Source organism: Melitaea cinxia, chromosome 15 (genome assembly GCF_905220565.1).
Source record: "Melitaea cinxia chromosome 15, ilMelCinx1.1, whole genome shotgun sequence".
Classification (NCBI taxonomy): domain Eukaryota; kingdom Metazoa; phylum Arthropoda; class Insecta; order Lepidoptera; family Nymphalidae; genus Melitaea; species Melitaea cinxia.
Genome location: NC_059408.1, coordinates 9,224,810 through 9,248,138, shown reverse-complemented (window position 1 = coordinate 9,248,138; position 23,329 = coordinate 9,224,810). Strand labels below are relative to the sequence as shown.

General features: G+C 33.6%; 2 protein-coding genes across 2 annotated transcripts; one reads left to right on the top strand and one right to left on the bottom strand.

The window, feature by feature from the left end:
* Positions 1–181: 181 nt before the first annotated feature.
* LOC123660085 lies at positions 182–5,620 on the bottom strand. The gene is made up of 7 exons (XM_045595194.1): positions 5,584–5,620; positions 5,437–5,507; positions 4,873–5,056; positions 3,606–3,808; positions 3,032–3,157; positions 2,035–2,061; positions 182–475 (listed from the first exon to the last, which is right to left on the bottom strand). Exons 1-7 carry the CDS (start codon positions 5,618–5,620, stop codon positions 227–229), a joined length of 897 nt encoding a protein of 298 aa, XP_045451150.1. The 3' UTR covers positions 182–226.
* A 2,999-nt stretch (positions 5,621–8,619) lies between these two features.
* On the top strand, positions 8,620–22,148 carry LOC123660083 (dyslexia-associated protein KIAA0319). The gene is made up of 14 exons (XM_045595192.1): positions 8,620–9,045; positions 9,393–9,623; positions 9,883–10,406; positions 10,496–10,616; positions 11,427–11,656; positions 12,141–12,363; positions 13,144–13,301; positions 13,813–13,953; positions 15,234–15,474; positions 16,584–16,774; positions 17,288–17,578; positions 17,996–18,203; positions 18,361–18,528; positions 21,784–22,148. Exons 1-14 carry the CDS (start codon positions 8,901–8,903, stop codon positions 21,945–21,947), a joined length of 3,036 nt encoding a protein of 1,011 aa, XP_045451148.1. The 5' UTR covers positions 8,620–8,900; the 3' UTR covers positions 21,948–22,148.
* Positions 22,149–23,329: the final 1,181 nt, after the last annotated feature.

Below are 23,329 nucleotides of genomic sequence, written 5' to 3'. Positions count from 1 at the left end.
ATCAGTATAAATAATATATCGTAAATAGTCGTTTTAATCATCAACAAATGTACAGATTCACTCTAGAAACGCATGAAAAAAATCATGTATTAAAAAATAACTAAATTAAATATAATTATAATAAGGTTAATAAAGTGATTATTGTATGTTCACCTAAATAAAACTACTAAATAAAACTAGATTTAACTCTTGGTCATATTTTACTTAACAAACTGGATACTTCTCATCACGTTTCGGTAGTTTCATTAGTTGGGTTAGCGGTCATAAGGGAAGGGGTGGGTTTATAAGTGCTAAAGTCAAATGTCATGAAGTCATCATGGTTGATGACGTCACGGGAGTCGTCCACGCCACAAGTAAGGAATTTGTTGTAACGACCGAGGTCTAAGAAACCGACTCCGCAGGGCCGGTCTATCAGACGTGACGTCATCATGCCTTGAGCGTAACCGGAACAGACGAGAACTGATCCCAAATCATCCTGGATAAAGTTATATACATTATTTACTGCAAATTATAAAAAATAAAAAATAAATATTTAAAGTTATAAATAAGTTATTGTCAAGAATTACCTACTCTCGCAAAAAAAGAATAACAACTGAATATTTTTTATTGATAATATTTATTACGTGTAAGAAATTCACCAATTCATTTCACTGTATAAAATAAAATGATAACAATATAAAATAAAATATTTCCGTCTGATTTTTTTTTATTTTAAATTAGGTACCTATATGAATTAAAAATATATATACCTACATTTAATCTTGATATATATACATTTGATCCTTCTCCTACATGGGGAAAGAGGCCTATGCCCAGTAGTATTACAGGCTGAAGCGATACATTTAATACATATGTGATGATTTTAACTACCTAATCATTGTGGGGATTTATATTATTATTATAAAACACGCCGTAAATTAAACAATACTCTACAATTATGTTGGAAAAAAAATCCAAAGGAATAAATGAACTTGGTTAAGATTAATACTTTATGTGTTAACATACTAGTTATTCTTGTTTTTTTTTTTAACTTCATTTTATGTTACACTTGTATTAACCTCTTGATGTTAAAAGAGGCTGAGGTTCTTATAATCAGATTCAGTAATTTCAGAATTCGAAAAACAAACAATCATTTTTATTTAGCTTTTATAATATTACAGTAAATATAATCTATTTAAATTACAAATTATCTAAGAAATAAAAAGTATGTGAGTCAACTTCAACACGCGACCGGTGTTTGCTCCTTAAGGAAGAATGCCGTGATATTTAAAAATTAATATTCTATTAAATTAATCAAATTATTATTACGACGCGTTGGCGCAAAGGTCACAGTACTGGTTTGTGGCTGTTGTGCTGGTGGTTGCGGGTTTGATCCCCGCACATGGCAGGCATTTTTATTGGCCATACAGATGTTTGCCGTGGTCTAGGTGTTTGTGCAGTCCTTGTGGGTCTGCCCACCGTGCCTCGGAGAGCACGTTAAGCCGTCGGTCCCGGTTGTTATCACTATCATATATACACCTGATAGCGATCATTATTCATAGTAGGGAATACGAGTATATCCGACATTCGACGTCCGACGCATTTGAGCAGCGTGGTGGATTAATCTCTGATCCTTCTTCTATATGGGAAAGAGGCCAATGCCCAGCAGTAGGATATTACAGGCTGAAGCGTAAATTATAATTAATTAAAACAATAAAAATCAAAACATAAATTGACGCTTACTGTCTGTATCGGTACAGTAAATGCTCGTAGTATATACGAGTTATACAGTAGGTATATTTGCTACAGCTAAAAGCGCTCTAAGTCGTAAATCTCAGCGTCACTGCTGTATAATTGTTTCACACGTTTTCATTCCCCCCCTTCTTTTTATACCCCCACCCTTGTATACTTATATTTTCTTCTTCTTAGAAATAAACTCCAAACAATTAACAACAAACGCAACACTACCTTTGAGTGTTTCACTTAATCACCTCTGTGAATAATTTATTTTGTATGCCTATGTGCTGACTATTTAATGAAACAAACGTTACTTACTGGACAGAGCGCACCATGTTTTTCTGACTGTCGAAAAGATAAAATGATTAAAGTATTATTGTATGAAAACTACTTTTTTTGGTATTTGGTAAAAAACATATAATATCAATACGAATATGCAATCAAGTGGGAAAAATAAAAATATTTCATTTCAAAAGTACGTTTTTACAAAAACGTTGTACAAAATTTATTTCTTTGATTTTTTATTCCCTTAAAGTTTAATTTTACTTAAAGTAACTTAAAACTGACGTACTGAAACAGCCTTTAATTACCAAACTAATTGTATCAGCATAGCTATGGTTTTCTACTAGCGTGGTTGGAGGTCAACAACCTTCTAAGTCAGTGCTTTCCAACCTTTTTTCGTTACCGTAACCCTTAAGAAAACTTTGAGTACCCCTCCATCAACGAGAACTCGATACCTACTACTAAAAATATGCCTCGCTTTTCTAATACTCTAGCTAGCACCTTTCAAAGCACAAGTTTACGCCAAAAATGGCGTAAACTCATGTGTTTTGCCCATAGTCACCACGCTGGGCAGGCGGGTTGGTGATCGCAGGGCTGAGTTTGTCGCACCGAAGACAATGCTGCCCGTCTTCGGCCTGTGTATTTCAAAGCCAGCAGTTGGATGGTTATCCCGCCATCGGTTGTCTCTTTAAGTTTCAAGCCTGTCTCTTTCTGCCTCTTACGGCACCCACGGGAAGCAAGGGGGTGGCTATACTCTTTACTGCTGTAACCACACAGCATATAAAAGGTTCTTACAGAAGGAAAATTATGAAAGTTGCGTAAAAAATGGATTAATTACGATTCACGCGTTTGACTGTTATTTAGTTACCTTATCTTGTCAAGAATTAAAAATTACTTATTATTTGACGAGTTATACTGTCACATTATAGAAAGGCACCTGTATCTGATCTAGATTTACTGCCTAGATACACGTGATACAATATAGATATGCATCAAACTATAAAATTTTGTTTGTTTAAAAAAAGATCCATACTTTACACTTCGGCTGTTGTATACACAGATATTTGTCTTCACTGTTCCACATCTCGGCGCATCGCTCAGAGGGTAATACAGTGACGTCGACACGATATAATCGTATTAGTAAAGGTATTAAATAACCCTGAAAATATTATTTATTGGCTTATTAGTAGGAAAAAGCAACAAATTTTCAATAAAAAATACAATACTTCGATAGCGGTAATCTTAATCAAAGATGAAGTGCTTAAATTTAAGAATGAGACTAATTTCTTCATTTCGTAAAAACTAAAAAAATTTCAGCGTATGCTTCTAACGCTGGTAGAAGTATTGGCAAAATATGAAGTATAACTCATAATGGCTTTGATACCTTTATCCTAGAGTACGCCTTTGCTACCTTGTATCTACCACTATGAGTCTAACTTCATATTTGGAAATTGATTCAAGCTGTGGTGGGAGTATGGGTTGAGAAACTTTTAGCCTTTATAAAATGACGAAGCTGTTAAGCTAGTTGAAAGATGTCATAAAATATTCTTATGCATCATTCCTCAATTGAACATTGAAAGTCAATATTTAATGGAAAAAAAACTCACATTACGCCTACTCCCCCAGCCGAAGTATTTGCAGGATTTTTCAGCCACTTGTTTATCTAAACCAGCAAACTCTCCGTACCGAACCCTATTTATGATGTATTCGGTGTTGGGTTCACGTTTGTGAAACAAAAATTGCTGGTTAAGAACCAACAACGCTAGATTGTCCGCCGAACACGCCTGCCATCGCATCGTATGATTATAGCCTGTGTTCAAGTATTATAATATTATTCAATTATAACATATGTAGATAGTTAAGAGAAGTAGGTTAAGTTAATACAGTAGACCGTATAAGTTTATTTTTGCCAGTCAAACTTTTTATTTATTATGTAAAGGTAATTTACTCCTTATGAGCGAATACCGTGACAATGTAAAAATTAAATGTTCTACTAAATTAATCAAGTTATAACGTCTATACGCATCGTATTGCATAGGTATATATGTAAATGCTGGTATACTAAATATAATATCTATATTTAGCATGCCTGATTGCCTGATTTGTTAAAAACGAAGTTTGACGATTGTTGCTCTATCACTTATCTATACAAATAAATAAAATTGAAGTGTCTGTTTGTAATACTTATTAAGATAACCGCTTTTAATTAAATGCATAGGAATGTATACACGGTACATATATCAAAATAACATTTTTTACAATTTTTGTCTGTCTGTCTCTCTGACTGTTTATTCCGGCTAATCTCTGAAACGGCTAAACCGATTTTGACAGGACTTTCACTGGCAGATAGCTGCTGTAGTAAGGAGTATCTTAGGCTACTTTTATTTTAGGAAATTATTTATCTTATAACTCTGCGAACTAAACAATAACTTTTTGTAAAATTCCACGCGGACGAAGTCGCGGGCACAGCTTGTATTCCTATATAAGCGCACAAACTAATACATAGAATTTATGGGTTTTATGGCATTGTAAATTGTAATCAATCCTTTGCTTTGGAACAAAAGCAGATATGGCTATCACTTACTCGTATTAAAAAATTCGTTTTCGAATTTATATATTTTTAATCGCATGGATTTTACTAACGTGCCGGACTAGGTAAGACTATTTTACCAAGTACAAATGAAGGTACCTACTATATGTATATGTACTGTATGTATGATAATATAGGTACTTACTACTTTTGCAATATACTTATGTTTTTTTACCGTATTAAGTCTACTGCTCACCGGCGAGTGCTCAACTCAGTCAAATATAATTAATTAGGTATATCTATATATTCTGCAACCTAGAATTACACACGTTAAGTCCTTTTACCTTTATGAATACAAAGATGTTGTACCATCCGACCTGTACCAGTATTCTCGAGAAATCTATGCGTGCCACCAAATATTTGAAATTTATATCTTTCTCCAAAAACGCAATTAGCAGGAGTTAGAACTACATGCGCTTCTATTAGTGCACCCACGCAAAAAAGCATGGCATGGGACAGGTAATGCACCTGTTAGTAAAAAAAAAAAAAATACCTAAAGAATACAGCTTAATTAATATTTCAAAACAAAACTAATATTAAGGAAAAACTGTTACACTCGACAATGAAACCATTAAATGCTTTAAATCATTATCAAGAAAAACTTTGATCTATTGATAATAATATTTAAATAACATGGCGAAACATCGTTATTATTTTTATTTACTTTTATTTTTACGTTATTACATTTTATATATCATGTAATAACTAAAAAGTAAATACTGTTTTTCTTTCAAGTAGGTTAAAAAATATATTTTACCAAATTCTACTAAACAAAATAGTACAAAGATTACCTATTAAAAATTAACGCATGTATTTATTTTGAATACTACACTTTAATTTTTACTTACAACAAACTGTCCTTCCGTTACTTTAGCAGGTACTCCTTGAAAACCCGCCGCATTATTAAAATCTATATCAACTAAGAGAAAAATATGCATTCATTAACGTTAAATTTTAGATTTTAATTAATATGAATGGTGATATTCAATATTTACGCATAGTTGCTATTCCTCCAATTTGTCCGGCACCCATGTTTAAAAAAAATCTGGTAAAATACAACAATCAACACCTAGTTAACACTTCTATACTATATTCATACCTATATCATGTACCTACATTTAGTTAACACAACAATCAGCATACATACGCGGTTGAATGCAATCACGATAACATATTCAAAACAAACATAAAATTTTATTTAATGGACTGGAAACTTCTCAAATACTTATTAAGTAAGGATGTTCAAGTGAAGTTAAAATATTACGATCATAATGGTAGTTTCACACTGGCTAGGGTAGATGTAGATAATTCTAAACGCTCTATATATATACGCTTACGCTTAAGTCTGTAATATCCCACAGCTGGGCATATAGGCCTCTTTCCCCATGTAGGAGAAGGATCAGAGCTTATTCAACCACGCTGCTGCAATGCGGGTTGGTGGATATATTCCCTACTATAAATAACGATCGCTATCAGGTGTACATGATAACAACCGGCACGGTGGGGAGACCCACAAGGACTAACAACCAGACCAGAAATAAATATTTTTATAAACACAAATATCCACTCCAAGCGGGAATCGATTCCGCGATCATCGGTGTTTAGGTGCCGCTGACACGGCACACGCACCATTACACCAGAGCGGTCGTTACTAGCGTTTATCTATACTAATATTATAAAGAGGTAAAGTTTATAACTTTGTTTGTATGTAGGGGGTAATCTTCGCTAATACCGATCCGATCATGAAAATTCTTTCACTAACAGAAAGCTACACTATTCAGGAGTGACATAGGCTATATTTTATTGTAATTGAACAAAAAATTTAGTAAATAAGATAAAGATTAAAATATAATATCAAAATGGTAAATAAACTAGAGTCATCTATCGCTATTAGAAAATAATTTATTACTCTTTCGACGTTATTAATTTAGTCTTATTTTAGTCTATCGACAACGTTTTCTCGATTTTTGATAGATAGCGTTGGAGTAACATATTATTTATTTAAGTGCTATAAAATTTGTTCTTTAAAGTATGTTATTTGGTTCTGTTATTTAAAATAATAAATACAAGGGAGCAACATATTATTTATTTAAGTGCTATAAAATTTGTTCTTTAAAGTATGTTATTTGGTTAATATAATAATAATTAACGCCCAACGAAGTGGGCACGGGTCGGCTAGTTTATAAATAAACGCCACGGACTCAATACCCACGAATGAGAAATCAATCCAATATTTGGGTCCTAAATCACCCACAACACATTACACGTAAGCGCAATTGCTCTGAATTCGACAAATCTTAAGTAAATATATTTTCATATGCGGAGTCGAAGCCACAACCGCTAGCGCACCAGTCAGTAACAGTGTGATCACTGCGCTAATGCGTTTATTTCACAAATACAGCACTTCCATTTACAATAGATGTAGTTACTTTTATGGATTGATACCAATATCTATTCACATTAATATTTTGTTTTTAACACATGATATTTATTGGAACGAAGTTCCTTACGGCAGGCTTGACATTTGGCTGGGCGACCGAACTAAAAAAAAATTTGATACTAAAACCGTAAGAAAAATATATAACGGAAGTGACGTAATATCAGTCAACTAAAATCGTAAGAAAAATATGTAACGGAAGTGACGTAATATACTGATATTATAATGTCACATGACTGTATAATATAACGTTTGTAAAACTAAAATATTACTAGTAAAGTTTTTTTAAAATTATTTATTTATGTAATTTTATACTGTCGACAAAAATAAATAAAGCCACATGTTTTTTATTTCACTGAATAGTTTGAATTATTATTATTATTTTGTTTGATTTATTTTATTTTACGGTATTTGTTATTTTCTAAAATACTAAATTTCCTAAATAATTTTATGTACTTAATTAAAAACCAATCAACAAAATTAAATAAATCAAGAACTAGAAAATATATATAAAATTCAACATATTTTTTCAAATTATATTGCTTCTATACTATGCGAAGGAACATCGTTCCTACCTGGTATCCCATGACACCACATAATTTTTATATTTTCGATCTGAGCCTCTGTACTTATGATTCGTCTTAACTCCTACCTTCCTTAAAGACCACGAAAATCCTGATTACGCAGTAGAGTAATATAATTAAGCTTCAAGCTTTGTATAGCTCGTATAAAGCTCATTAATATTCAGTAAAATATAAAATGTGTTACCCATTCGTTTTAGAATGCCTGATAGTTTTTTTTTTTTTTTTTTGTTAAAAATCTTTAAAGTTTGAATATATTCTGGTGCTACTACGCACACTTGGATAGTATGTATCAAAGAGTATAAAAGGTATATAGTATGAAATTTGGCTCGGTAATGTCATCGTAATAATATAGCCAAACTTATCGAGATGAATAAAACTTTTATACCAACATAACGAGAGAATAAATGCATTTTAACAATGACTTATTTTGTAGACGATATAGAGACATACAAGCAGACCATTAATCTAATGGTATTGATTAGGTACTTCCGTCTACGAACACAGAAGGCAGTTGCTGTCACGTCACCGGTCTTGAAAATACCAACACCCAACTGTTTACGTTAGATACCTAATTTTCAATTCGCTTGGTCACTCTTAATAAGAGTATTTAATTATTGAAATTTTTCACTTTTTATATCGCCAACATCAATAATGTCTTTTGTATCTTCAACTAGAATGTAGCTTGGTATTAGCGAAGTCAACCGTGCTGTACTAGGGCAACCTAAAGCCCCGGGGCGAGGTGACGAATGCTAGCCCGACCCCATCTCGCCCCACCCAGGCGGACGACTGCTCACACGTGGTGGTTTTTTCGTCAGTAAGAGTCTGACATAACCCTCTGGCACCCCGCGCTGGAAGGTATCCTTGAAGGATTTTCCCCACGTAAAAAAAGACAACTTAAAACTATAGATCAATTAATTTCTCCTATTTCATAAGCTTTGATACGTGTCGTTTAGGGCAAAAAATACGTACTTTCCATTCTTATCTGTGATCATTATCTGAAAATTACTTTATGGATATTGACAACTGCGTCAATGCTGTCAAGATCAGCTAGAAAATGACAAGAAACTTATGCAAAAAAACTGCAATACGTCGCACAGTATATTTGTTTAATATAAATAGTACATAAAAATATTCCATTAATTTTAAACCACTTTATCTCTTCACCCACGCTAATATTACGGACCTGAATTGTTTTGTTTCCTCTTGTTTAGATAATTTTGCTTTAATGTAATGCTATAGCAGTGCTTTTAAAACCATTGTTGTAATTAGTCAATATTGAGATTTAATTATAATGAATTATAAAATAATAAGACTTTTTGTTTTGATTCTTGTGGTGAACATAAAACTTGCACTATCACTATACAGCAAAACTTGGAATGAAAATAATAAATGCCCCAAACTTTACCCCAAAAATTTTGACAACCATATGCCTGTGGGTAAGTATATTTTCAACATTTTTTCCCTTTTATCATGTCATGTGGTCATTTTTTACGTTTTATTTTTAACTACAAATAGTAATTTTATCTATTTATTAAAAAAATATATTATTTATATTACAGTTTTATTTTATTCTTATCAGTTTAGTTATTTGTATCAGTGACATAGAAACTAGTTAAATATTTTTTATTTGTATAATAATACCTTTTAATTTTTTTTTAATTTGTAATATCCTTTGTACAGTAATCATACATAGAATATTAAGACGATTGTAAGTGTACTTATCTCTACATCATTTAACTTTATTTGTACTATAGATTAATCTTTAAACCTTTTCACATAATAGGTAACCTAACAGCAGGAAACTTCACTGAGAAAACTGATTTAAAAGGCTTAAGACGGTGTGTTATGGCATGCTGTCTTGCTGATACCTGTAATATTGTGTTCATTGTGGAGTCTCGATGCTTCCATGTAGAATGTGTTAGTGATGAACTCTGTTTACCTTTACCAAGAGCTGCAAGCCGAAAATGGGATACACATGTGTCAATGATTCTTGTTAAGCCAGTTTTACCTAATGGTAACTAAAATATGCTTATTAACAAAGTAATTGCTATAATTATAAAATATTTACTCTTTAAAAATCATAATAATTATAAAATGATTTGATAAAAGCATTGTAATATATTTTATTCATTTTGTAACACAAATAAACTTATCTCTCACAGAAATAGATTTGTTAGAATTAAAATTTTATATATGTTTCTAAAAATTGCTATAATAATTTTACTAATAAGTTGTTAATTATTTTATACTAACTGATAAATATTTTTTCTTAGAAAATTGGTCTGATATTTTGGATCAGTCAAACTTTAGAGAGTTAAATAATAATTTTTCACCAGAAGATGAAACAATGTATTCATTTACAAATCATCGTAATGATCTAGCTGATGACGATGAGTCAAATTTTCTTACACATTTCATAAATAATCTACCAAATATGGAAGAAGATGAACCTCAAAATTTTGACAAGTACACAGACAATAATGACAATGAACTGATGTTGGCTTCAAGGTTTCTAGAAAAAAATTCATGTGAAGTCGGAGCTGACGACTGTCCCTTCAATTCAGAATGTATACCATTAGGTCTTAAAATGCGAAGTGGTATTTGTAAATGCGTAATGGGTACAGAAGAGAATGCTCAAGGAGCTTGTATTCCACAGAGACCATTTTCTAAAGGTCCAACTATACCAATTGAGTCAATTAAAAAAAGTGAAAACTTAATGTCTGAAATGAGAAGTGATTTAAAATCTGACAAACCAGTGGCAAGACAAAATTTGACTGTCTCAATTTCATCAAAAGAAGTAAATGAAGATATTTTTTGTTAAAAGTAACATTAATGAAATAGGTATTAATTTTTAATATTATTAATTATACTTTGTTTTATTTTTAGGTACAACTTCCAGATAATGAAGTCACTTTAGCAGCTTATACAATACCAGATGAGAAATCCACTCAGAGTCATTACAACTATGTCTGGACCTTAGTGGATCAACCTAAAAATGGATTTACAGGTAATTTAAATTAACTACAGTTTTATAATAAACTTCCACACACACTTAACAATTTTTTTTAGTAACCAACACCAAGCTGAATTAGTGTATATGTCAAAGACATAGAAAAATTTACAAGTAGATGCATGTTTACATTATCAGCATTTGTAAAATTAAATTGCATGATAACAATAACAAGGTTTAGTATTCAATTCATATCTAAATAATTGATAACGTAAAGCAGAGTTGAGAACGCAAGTTGCAGAATTAAAACATTAATGAAGTTTACTTATCTCAAAATGTTGACATGTAAATTTAAATGATTGTGTGATGAGTAATTATGTACAATCCCGGCGAGAAATTTATGGGGTTGGGGGGAAAAGGGGAAAAATTTTCGTGTAAACCCCGTTGTTACAGAGATATCGTGGTTAAAGTTTTGAGGTTAAAATTAACCTACCACCTTTAAGGTTAGAGTAACGCTTGGCTCCGGCTTAAAAAAAAAACACTCTAGGGGTAGGGCAGACCAAGACCACGTGGACAGATCGTATTTGGATCTTGCAGTAAAGATCGTTTAAACGTAAATTTGTTCGAAAATAACGCGTGATAGTCGCAGTACGGAGCATGAGTACACTTACCGCAGCACCGGAATTAAGGTAGAGTCAGCAATAACAAAAATTTGACCTCTCAAAAAAAAAATCTACCTGTATTGTACATCATAGCCTACTACCCGTATTATAATATTAGTCAATTAATGTAACTACTTTTTAAAGATTTGTATGTTGTCTAGTAATGTTTTTCTACTGTATAAGTTTTTGTTGTCAATATTTTTAGGCAATATGAATCAAAATGGTGCAACAGTTACTTTAACGGATCTCACAGAGGGACAGTACAGATTCAAGGTTACGGTAAATGGATCAAATTCCTATGGAGAGGCATTTGCCAATGTGACGGTACTTCCTCCAAAACGCACCAACACACCACCAATGGTGGTAATAACGCCACAATCTCAGACTGTAAAGTTACCTAACTCTGGGGCTGTTTTGGACGGGAGTGCTAGTAAGGTAAATATCATAGTACTTTTTAAAAAGTAACTTAAAAAGAGTTGAATGAAATTAAGAAAAGTTCGGCGGCGCACGGCTTACCTGGCTAACCTGCCGCCGTGCCGTAATGGCGGACCAGCCGGTGATAGATTGGGGGATCTATCGCCGGCATTGCACGGTCCCGAGGAGGGAGGTAACCTTGGTGTTCGAGGTAGCCTCTCGGAGGTCACTTATGCGATGGGCCCTGGTTTGGGCAAACGCCACCGGGATCGCCGAAGTGCTCAGCGTCCCCGTGGTTCCCACCCCAGGCGGGAGAAGCAACACTCCAGGGGTATTAGTTCGACATAGCCCATGGCTCCTCCTGGCCGTGGGTATATGTTAGGGATATCCCCCGGGTCAAAAAAAGAGAAAAAACTGGTAAAGTCATTCTTAAGTTAGGTTGTAACCAAGATAAATACTTGTAATACTGATAATACTTGATTCATTCACAACAACTTATTTTTAGGATGATGACGCAATAATATCATGGCATTGGGAGCTAACATCGGGACCAATCGGCTACCAACCGCCACTACAAGATGGACCTACTTTGGTCTTGAAAGATCTAAAACAGCCAGGAAACTACACATTTAAATTAACAGTAGAAGACTCAGATCATGTAAAGAATTCAACCACTGCTAATATTACTGTACTTAATCATACGGACTATCCTCCGGAAGCTAATGCAGGTAATTGATTTAAGCTTAAAGCTGTAAATTACACTTTATGTCTAATATCACTAGCCCAACAGCCAAAGCAAGTGACCAAAGGGGGGAGGGGATCAGTGAGCCTTTGAGCCGAACATTATTTTATGAGTGATCTAGAACAACATGCAGACTTTCGTTTATTATGAATAAATATGTTTTACACACAGACAGTCTGTTCTTTAGGTAATTTAATTTAAATTTGAGATAACAGACTGATAGATATGTGTTTTTCATTATGAACTGTTTTTATAAACATTATACATTCGGGAGCGAAAATTAGATCTATACCTCTTTAGCAGTAAACAGGATCAACTCCAAATGTTCTTACGCATTTAGCCTGAACATCCCACTGCTGGGCATAGGCCTCTTTCTCCATCTAGGGGAAGGATTGAAGCTTAATCCACCACGCTGTTCCGCTCCGGGTAGGCGGATATATCCCCCCGTACTATGAGTAACGATCGCTATCAGGTATTTATGACAATAACCGGGACCGACGGCTTAACATGCTCGAGGCATGGTCGGGAGACCCACAAGGACAGACATCCGAACCGGAAAGAAATATTTATACAAAGCCCGAGCGGGAATCGAACTGTCGGGTGTTTTAGGCGACTACTAGCACCGTTACACCAGAGCGGTTGTTCTTCTTAGATATTCTCAACTCTAATTAATTATTTGTTTCAATGTTTTGGGATTTTCAAGCTCAAGGCACTATTAGTTTGTTAATGAATTAATCTTATATTCTATTATCTATTACATGTACAGGGCAAGATGTGATAATTTATCTGCCAAACAACAATTTGACTCTTAATGGAAGTTTGTCAACCGATGATCACGAAATCACCTCCTGGGAGTGGACCAAGTCCGCTGAAGACGAAAACAAAGCTGTGGATATGCAAAACACACATTCGCCGTACCTACAGGTAAACAATTCAGTTTTTTTTTTCGCTTTTTTTTTATTTATCTACAATTTCTATGAAATGCTTAGAGTTGAGTCACTAATTATTAATATTTTATTAAGTGAGAAGTGTAGATAAAGAACAGATAAAATTCATAAATATTAAATTAAACCAAATATACATACTAATTCTAAACATAAGCAATATACAAAAAATCAGTCAAATAGAAACAGTAGCTTAGTCAAAAGTTACGTGTTTTTCGTAAATAGAACACTAGTAGCAAAAATAACGCAGCAAATAAACGCATGGTACTGGTATGATCTACTTGATGGTAAGCGTCACCAGCAACACCAGAAGCATCGCAAGCGCATTGCCGACCCAACCCCTACTGGGGAGATCCCCCAGGACACCTAAGATCAGAGATCAGAGGATCCTAAATGGTGAAAGAGGCCTATGCGCAGCGGTGGGATGTTAGAGCCTGAATGCGATGCAGTCAATGTAGTTGTAACTTCTACAACGATAACATTCCCCGCAGCTGTCGAACCTGTCGGAGGGCGTGTACACGTTCGTGCTGCGCGTGACGGACTCGTCGGGGCAGACGTCGTCGGCGGACGTGCACGTGTTCGTCAAGCCGCCCACCAACACGCCGCCCGTCGCCGACGCGGGCCCCGACCAGGTGAGCGCTGTACCGTGTTCTACGATTCGTTTTGCTATACTATAGTGTAGCACGTCTTGCTATGATCTCCTAAAGCCTGGTTCTTATATTAAATGATCTATTTTGCTGCACTATACTTAACTTGATTTTCAAATTAAAAGTTCAGTTCTGGTATACTATACCTATAAAGCCTGGTTTCCCGTATTAAAAGGTTTTTCGAACTTATGTTCCAATCTATTCAAATGAGGTAAAAGCATGACAATTTTGTATTTTGTTTTAATATAAAGGGTAAATAACAGCATGACTATAAAAATGTATTATCAAATATTATGTTGTATAAATATATAAAATTGAAATTAATGTATATAATAAAGTATAACATATACCTACATAATCAATTAATATTACACATTTCTTTATTCAAATGTTCATAATTTGTATAATTACAATAACAAACTATAATTTATTTTCTTTATTCTATTATATAATAGTGGTGTTGGATTGCTTCTCATGTGTAGAAATCAATCTACATCATTTTATCTTCTCCCACAATTTGTTTCATGTAATATTAATTTTATCTATAAAAAATAATAAGGGTACTAAGATTTTTTTATTTGTAACTTTAGTAAACTAATAAGGTTATAATTTTTTAAGACAAAGCAGGTAAATTATCTCCATGACACGAATGATACGAAGTTCTCACATTTCAGTACAAGAAAAAGAATTTTCATAAAGGTGAAAAGTAACGTCAATAAGGGAAAGGGATTTTTTTTTTACTTTAAAAAAAACGATTTTTTGGAAGATAAATTAAAATTCTAAAAAAAAATTTGAATCTTCAACGTTGAAGTAATACTAGAAAATCAAAAAAATTTCATAGCAGTTGTATAAAATATGCCAAAATTTAATTTTTTTAACCAAAAAAAAAGTTAAAAGCAATTGTCGTCATATCTTCAAATTAGCAGGAATAATTGCAAAATTAGTTAGTTTTTTGGAAAAAAAGCGGTCGGATTTTGAGAAATATCGGCTTTTTCGAAAAAACCAAAATATTTCATATATTTCGGCTTCTTAATTTTTTATCATATATTTTTTTAAACTACATTTGAAAACACAATAAAAAAAAGCTCCCAAACGGTCAATGTTTTAAAAAGTTCTATCATTTTCAAAAAAAAAGGAAAAAATTCACAACTTTTTTGAGTCGGGGGAAAAAATCTGAAAATTTGGCCTTATAGCTATAGAGCGATCTCTATCGAATAATAGGTGACATATGAAGATAATTAGGGCACTCGTTTCTGTAATTGCAGTTCATATCGCTACCTCAAACATGGATAATCTTGAACGGTTCTGCGTCTCACGACGATCACCGTATCGTTGCGTACACGTGGCGTTGTCTCTCCGGCCCGAATAACTCTAGCATTGTGGGCTTTAACGAGTCGATCGCGAACGCGACCGCTCTCACAAAAGGGCAGTACGTCTTCTCGTTGACCGTGCTTGACGATAACGGTAACTCCGCCACCGATAATGTTACCGTTACCGTCGCTCAGAGTAAGTTTTAATCTATAATGAATTAAAATAGTTAATATTTGTTTTTTTTTTATTATTATTTAAAATATAATTTATAGTCTCCAAGATATGTAGACATAGTGTAGTAATTAAGGTTGAATAAAAGTTACAAAAATTTCTAAACCGACTTAACTAACGTTGGCAATAATTCTTACAGTCCAATAATTTTACTTTAAATTTCGAAATGATTCTCAAGAACCTTTAACATTTCTGTTCTATTTTTAAATATACCTACATGTGTACATATTAATCACGAACTGTCTGTAAAATTCTGTCTGCACCATTTTATCATTAATATATTAATTACATTATTTTAATCATTTGTATAATTCTTACAACTTATTCCATCTTTAATTTATTTCAATTTCTTATAACTGTTTTTGTATATATTTTAATGCATATTTATAACTTTATATTGTCTTCACATTAAATATATTCATCTAGCACAATTATTTATCGTACACACGAAGGAGTCAAACACAAACAATTTGTGAATTTAGTACGACACAAAAATAAATTTTTCGTTTTATATAAATAAAGTAAAATTTTCTTTGATATTTTTTTCAGTTATTTTTGTTATATTTATATATCACCTTTAGTTTCGATTTGCATCACACACAGTAGGTATGTAATTGTATGTATTATCTTCTATATAAATAAAAATGAATGTTTGATGAAGCGCATAACTCGAGATGGCTCGACCAATTCGTCTAATTTATTTTTTATATGTTCCTTAAGGCCCACCGAAGGTTTTATAACTAAAAAAAATAAATAAATGTTACTATCAACTTTTGACAGAACGAAGTCTGTCCGGGCAGCTAGTATACTAAATGAAGTGTAAATGTATATATTTTTTTTATTACACCTTAGTTTGCATGATTGCATGAATTTATACAAAACGGATGATTTAGTTTTGACTACAATTCTTAGTTTTTATTGTATTTAATTTCACCTATTTTTATCATTCATTTTTTAATTTTATTGTTTTAATTATTAATTACATGTTTAGAATAAAATTATTTATTTACGTTACAATTTTTTATTTTTAAATGTAACTTTTACCTTATACTTCTGAAATATTTTCAATACAGATAAAAACAGTCCTCCAAAAGCTGACGCGGGCGGCGATCAAGTGCTTAACTTGCCGTTATCGGTTCTGATTCTCAATGGTTCTAAATCGTCTGACGATTTCCGCATCGTTTCTTGGAAGTGGACTCGCTCCGGATCCGGTTTAGCAGCCGGAACTGTCATACTTCATTCAGATACACAACCAGTTTTAATGGTAAGAGTAATATCCTTATTATATCCTATTATATTCTTGAGGTAAGTCACAGTGGAAAATATCTTGCTCAAAATCTGGAACAGCCCTATTGAGGTAGTTGTGGTACAGAAAAGTAATAATATTCTAAAGTAGTGTTACGTTTTTCTGGTGACTAAGATATTATCTCCTGGAGGATATGCTGTGTTGACACAGGGGTATAGTTGATTACGCGCTTGCGATGCACTTAGATTTGCAGACGTTCAGACGCTTATTTTCCAACATAGTGGTAAAAAATGTGCTAATATTTAGAAATATTTGTACGATTTTATTTTTGTGTTACCCACGCATCAGGGCATTCTAAACAACTTTTTTTAAATATCATATCAAAAATTTAAAAATATGTCCAAAAAATGATTATGCTTAAATGGATTTTTTGTACTAGGAATACATTTGGTAAATCCAAAGAAAAAGAATAATAGTAGATAGATATGAATAATTATCATACATTTTATTTAAGGAATGACATATTTTCAGCTAACAGACATAGAACCGGGGAGATATGTTTTCGAACTAACAGTGACGGATGATCAAGGTGAATCTGACAGAGATACAGTCAGCATCCAAGTAAAACCGGATCCGTTGGAGATGAAACTTCTGGAAATGTCCCTCAACGTACCAATCTCAACTTTCACCAAGAGTCAGCTCGATTCTCTCGTACAAAAAATAAGTTTGCTGTTAAAAGATGATATGACAATTAATGTGACTGATATTAGAGGCGAAGTTGATACTGGAAACACGTTGATAATATACTTTTTATCGGAGAAGGTAATTTTATTTCTAAGGAAAGCAGTATTTCTTGTTGAAATAACAAACCTCCTCCTGAAAATTATTATATAGAATACAGAAGATCTGACACCAATAATACTGCTCCCAATTAATTTCTCTGTGGTTTTCATATTTTAAATTTGTGTTTCTGTGGTGAGTAAGGTGCCTAGTGCTCCTGTGGAGGGTCGGTCTTGAAGTGTAACAAAATACATATGTACTTGTTGTTTACTGGTATAACGTTCAACAGTATAGCTTAACAACTAGTTGAATGTCAGCTTCCATTCATATTTTCACTTTTCAATACATGTTAATTTGATTACCTACTTTTTAGAAATAAAACCTTTTTTCGTGCTTATATGGCTCGTTTTTTTTTTTTTTTTTTTATTTGTAAGTGTTCTATGACTTGTTGGCACGAAGGGCGTGCCGATGGACGGCATCCCGGCGCTGAGCGCGTCGCGCAGCGCGGCGGTGAGCGCGGGCGCGCGACGCGTGCGCTCGCTACGCTGTCTGAGCGCGTGCTCGGGGCGCGGCGTGTGCGAGCAGGCCACGCGCACGTGCCGCTGCGACGCCTTCTGGATGCAGAGCCTGCTCACGCAGTTCCAGCCGGACGCGCAGCCCGACTGCGGTGAGTGAAAATTAATTTAAAGTACTCGCTAGCATTTTTCGACTGGCACCCTGCTATTAATGTACTTGCCTACTCGTAAAGATTTGTAGAAATTAGAGTTTGATTATTTACGTGATGAAGTAGGATTTTAAGCTATCATAGTGTCACCGCTCCTCAGACTGGTCGGTGGTGTACGCGAGCGTGTGCGGCGTGGCGGCGCTGTGCGCGGCGGGCGGCGCGGGCTGGGCGTGCGCGCGCGCGCTCCGCCGCGCCTGCGCGCCGCGCCGCCCGCGCGCGCGCCCCACCTACCGCCTGCTGCCCGTCGCCGACCACGAGGAGAAGCCCTGTGAGTCTCACACCTCTTCGCTCCACGCCTCAGCGGTTGTCCATAAATCACGTCATGTCTTTACCTATTTTTTAACCCCCTACCCCACTTAGGTGATATCTGGTGAGATTTTAAACTATAATTATATAAAATTACGACAACTGCAATGTATACTTAAATTATCTGTAAAACATACCCCCCCCCCCTTCTTCACGTTATTAATGTATGACCCCTTACACCTTGCATATATTTACGATATGCTCGCGGAATGTTTTTTTACGGCGGCATAACCCAATTCATTAGACCATAGTAAAGGAGACAAAAAAAAACAAGAGTCAAACTACAATATAAAAAAAGAATAAGCTGACATAAACAAATAATACTAAAAACAAAAACCATGTAACATTAAAAAATATAAAAACATTAAATTCAATTCTCATAACATATTATATACAATATAACTTTTGTGAATTCACTCCCACGAACAAGAAAAAAGGTCTAGTGTGTCAGCCACCAAATTCAGGGTTCTGATTGAACGAGCAAGGGGGCCGTTGCGCACTAGCTCGGTTCTGCCGTGGGGTACTGCAAATAAGCTCGGTTGCCGTTTCCGTTGTAGATACCTATCGGGTACGCTCAAAACTATCCACTGCAATACCACACGGATTATCGACACTACCGCGGAATAATTTTAAAATGTACGTTGCCAGAGCCAGCTCTCTCCTAGTCTCCAACTTGTTGTATCCAACCATGCCCAATACAAAAAATGTTGGATACATCAAGGGATACAAGGGATATAAGCCATAAAGCCTGTAAAGAAACCTGGTAAATTTATTTTGAATACGTTCCAGCATGAGACTGTATTTGACTTCATGTGCAGACCATACTACCGATTTACACTCAAGGTGACTTCTTATTAGAGCATCATACAGGAAAGAGATTGCTTTGATGTTAGTGAAACCCTTAACTGTGCGAATAACAAACCCTAATCGTTTGAACCCTTTTTGCATATATTTACGATATGCTCGCGGAATGTTAATTTGGCATCAAACTGAACACCAAGATCGTGGACCGATTTCTCCCTTTTTTGGAACGAAGTTCCTTACGGCAGGCTTGATATTTGGCTGGGCGACTAAACTGAAAAAAATGTGATACTAACCGTAAGAAAAATATACAACGGAAATCACGTAATATCAATCACACGACTGTGTAATATGGCGTTTGTAAAACTAAAATATAACTAGTAAACTTTTCTTAAAAATTATTTATGTAATTTTATACTATCGACAAAAATAAATAAAGACGTTTTTTACAAAAATCAAAGTAGGCCGCATCTACCTGTAACCCTGCATCAACGTCAGGGCATTTAAAAGATTACTGGTTGTGTTTCGCGCAAGTCGAAAGCCGTGCTGAGCGTCGCACAGATACGAAGCTACATGTTCCTGTATACTTCCCTGAATGACTGTTTCGAACACCTTCGCCGGTGTAGACAGTATTCCGGACGGAATTCCACTGAAGTTTTGAGTCCAAATGTATCACTAAGAAAACTGTAGTATCATTGACAATAAGCCTCTCGTTATTTATTATAAAATTATAATTTGGATGCTTGACATTAGGTAACAAAAACACAACGCACTTGGTTTTTTTGGCGTTCAAAACCAAGTTGTTTATTTTAAACCAATCTTGAATTCGCGACAAAGAAGCGTTCACGTCATCATATTTACTTTTTTCCTATCAACTTTAAATATTAGAGAAGTGTCATCTGCAAATATCACTATATCACAAATGTATTTAACATAAAATGGCAGATCATTTATATATATTAAAAAAAGAAATAGACCCAGAATCGACCCCTGTGGAACGCCCATTTTTAGCACAGATCCAGAAGACTTCGTTCCGTTTATTGATACGTGTTGAATTCTATTAGATAGATATGAAGCAATTAGATTAGGAGCTTTATCATTAACGCCGTAATACTCAAGTTTACTTAATAAGATCCCGTGGTCCACGCAATCGAATGCCTTTGATAGGTCACAAAATATACCAATAGCATTTTGTGATCTCTCCCAAGCGTCATATATATGTTTGAGAATCGATTCTGATAGTTAAAGAAATCGCTATGAATATTTTTTTTAATTCGCGATCTACAAAAGAAAACGCTTCGTAGTCATCTCGGAATCTCGTGATTTTGTATGCTTATGTTTAGCTTTTAATTGTATATCCCTAATTAAACCTAATGTATACCATTTAGGATAGTTATACCTTAGATGAACTAATTTAAGACGATTTTTGGGAACGCAATTTCCCATTATAGCATTAAAAATACTATAAAAATACTCCAAAGTTTCCTCCGGCTTTTTAGCTTGTTGTAACTTCACTCTTATTTTTTGGTTTAATTTGACCGGACTAATATGCATGACATCGTTCAACTGCGTCGCGAGCATGAGTAATCATACTCAGCTTTACATTACAATAACATACTTCAAGGAATAATTTTTTTTTTAATTTAATATGCTTAGTTTAATTCAGCAGTGTTAATATAGCAATTTGTCGACTTTAATTTGGGTTATTGTTGTATTTCATTCTTTCCACGCTGTGTCTTACGATGTCTCAACATATCACCAATAAAACCCTTTAAAATCACTAACCAAAAAACCTTTCGAGAAATAATTTAAACCCCACGCACCAAAGATCAGCTGTGACGCCATAGATCAATGACCTCGGAAATTGACCTTCTCACACTGATTATGTATCTCAAATAAATGTGTCACGACGATTTAGCCTGTAACATCACACTGCTCGGTCTAGGTCTTTTTCTCCATGTAAGAGAAAAATTGGAGCTTAATCCACCACTCTACTTACTCCACTGCGGGTAGGCGGATATGTTCCCTACTATGAGTAACGATCGCTGTCAGCTATTTTATGATAATAACAAGATTGTACAAGTAAAAAGAGCGGGAATCGAACCCGCAAACCGTCTGTGTTTTAGGCGACTACTCGTACCAATAAAACAGTGCGGTTTGCTGTGCCCTTTCTCAGTTTAAAACTACTGTTTTGTTTTATGATGTGAAAATTCCATTGTAAAAAAAAAGAGAACAAAACTGTTATTAGACTCGATTCTTATTAAAAATAATTTAGTGCTACAATTCTGCTGTTAACATGCATGTTAATTATGCTAATTGTGTTATAAAAGTCGAATTATGATAATAAAACCGTGTTAGTTGATATTTATACTGAATAAAAAAAAAACTTTAATGTAATCAACATTTCTTTTTTCAGTCACAAGCAAAGACTTATCTGAAACTGACACTGACTCGGATGTGTTGTACGAAACTAAAAGCAAAGTGACCTCCTTCGGGACACGATCAATGAACGGCGAACTGGCACACGGTAATGGCTGGAAGAACGGACATAGTAAAACTTCTAGAAAAATAAAAACGTAGCTTCACCATATCGTGGACTATATCCACGGTAAAGTCTCGACCATCATGTGATAAAATCCAGTTTCATATCTAGGACCCTAAAAAAATAAGACCGTTAATATTATGACGCTTAATTTACTCAGCCCCTTTTAGTAAATATGTATATATTTTTTATATTGTATGTACTTTTGTACTTAATATTATTCAAAAATATATTGAATTATTTATCCTATTTAAAAAAAAAGAATAATTGGACATGTATAATAATATGTAAACTGGGTCTTAGATAAGTTATCAGGATAGTATAATATATCAAATAATTTAAGCATAATATGTATGTATTAAGTCCACTTCGATAAAATTGTACTTAAAAAGAAAAATATTTATAAATATATTTACAGTATCCGACTTTACTTAAATTCTATACACACATATATTTCTTTTGAACTAAATATTTTAAAATAATAATCTATCTATTCACAAATTTTACCATTTCCAGTTTTTTTAGTACCTATTGTACAAATTTAGTTTGAATTGTACTAAAAGAATATTTTTAATAATATTAATTATCTTTTTCTTCTGACGTCGTTTTTGCATCTAATAAACAATAAAAACAATCATGGGTATATGCATTGAGTGCACAAAAAATCCTCTGTATATAAACGCAGGACCTAGTTAATTGACTATAATTATGGCTATTATTGTAATTACTATAGTATTATAGATTTCATAGAAATATAATTCTTAACATATTCTGAATGTACGCACATAAGTGATTATTTTGTATAAAACACACACCCAGTATTATTTTTATTTCTGATTGTACTTATAGTATTTTGCGAAATTGTATTATATATATATTCTTTTTTTTAGGTTCATGACGTTATCAACTTATATAATTGTTATATAAATATTCATTAGTATTGAATAATAATGAAATTAGTTTCTACTATAACTGTTTTGTACTTTTGTGCTATGCTTTAGCATTTATATAAGTGGCGAATTTTTTTGCTTATAAAGAAGTACATACTAACTAATGTTATGTTGTCAAGCTCGCGGCCACGCATTTCATTTTACTGATTAATAATATATTATTATAGAAATAAGTGTTAAATTTAGCAAATAGGTAGTGTAAAATTTGTCAAAAAAGACATAATATTCTAGTCGTACATATAGTGACATGTTTCAGTAGAGTATTCCCAATTTTATATCATGAGAAATCAATGTTTATTTTACATTATAACAAGTTTTATTTAATAAAAACATGATGTAAGTGCAATAAATGAGGAAGTTTTATTTCAATAATGTTTGTTACATTCCTTATCTTGAAAATTAATAAAACACACAAATATATGAAAAAACAGTTTATTACACTATATTGCTTTAATTTACTACGTACTATT

Coding starts and splice junctions, on each gene's coding strand:
- LOC123660085 (XM_045595194.1), bottom strand. CDS start 5,620: ATGGGTGCCGGACAAATTGGAGGAATAGCAACTATGC. Junction 5,508..5,583: donor TGGAGGAATAGCAACTATGC/GTAAATATTGAA, acceptor TTTTTCTCTTAG/TTGATATAGATTTTAATAAT. Junction 3,158..3,605: donor GCTGGGGGAGTAGGCGTAAT/GTGAGTTTTTTT, acceptor TAATATTTTCAG/GGTTATTTAATACCTTTACT.
- LOC123660083 (XM_045595192.1), top strand. CDS start 8,901: ATGAATTATAAAATAATAAGACTTTTTGTTTTGATTCTTGTGGTGAAC. Junction 10,617..11,426: donor ACCTAAAAATGGATTTACAG/GTAATTTAAATT, acceptor CAATATTTTTAG/GCAATATGAATCAAAATGGT. Junction 13,954..15,233: donor CCGACGCGGGCCCCGACCAG/GTGAGCGCTGTA, acceptor CTGTAATTGCAG/TTCATATCGCTACCTCAAAC.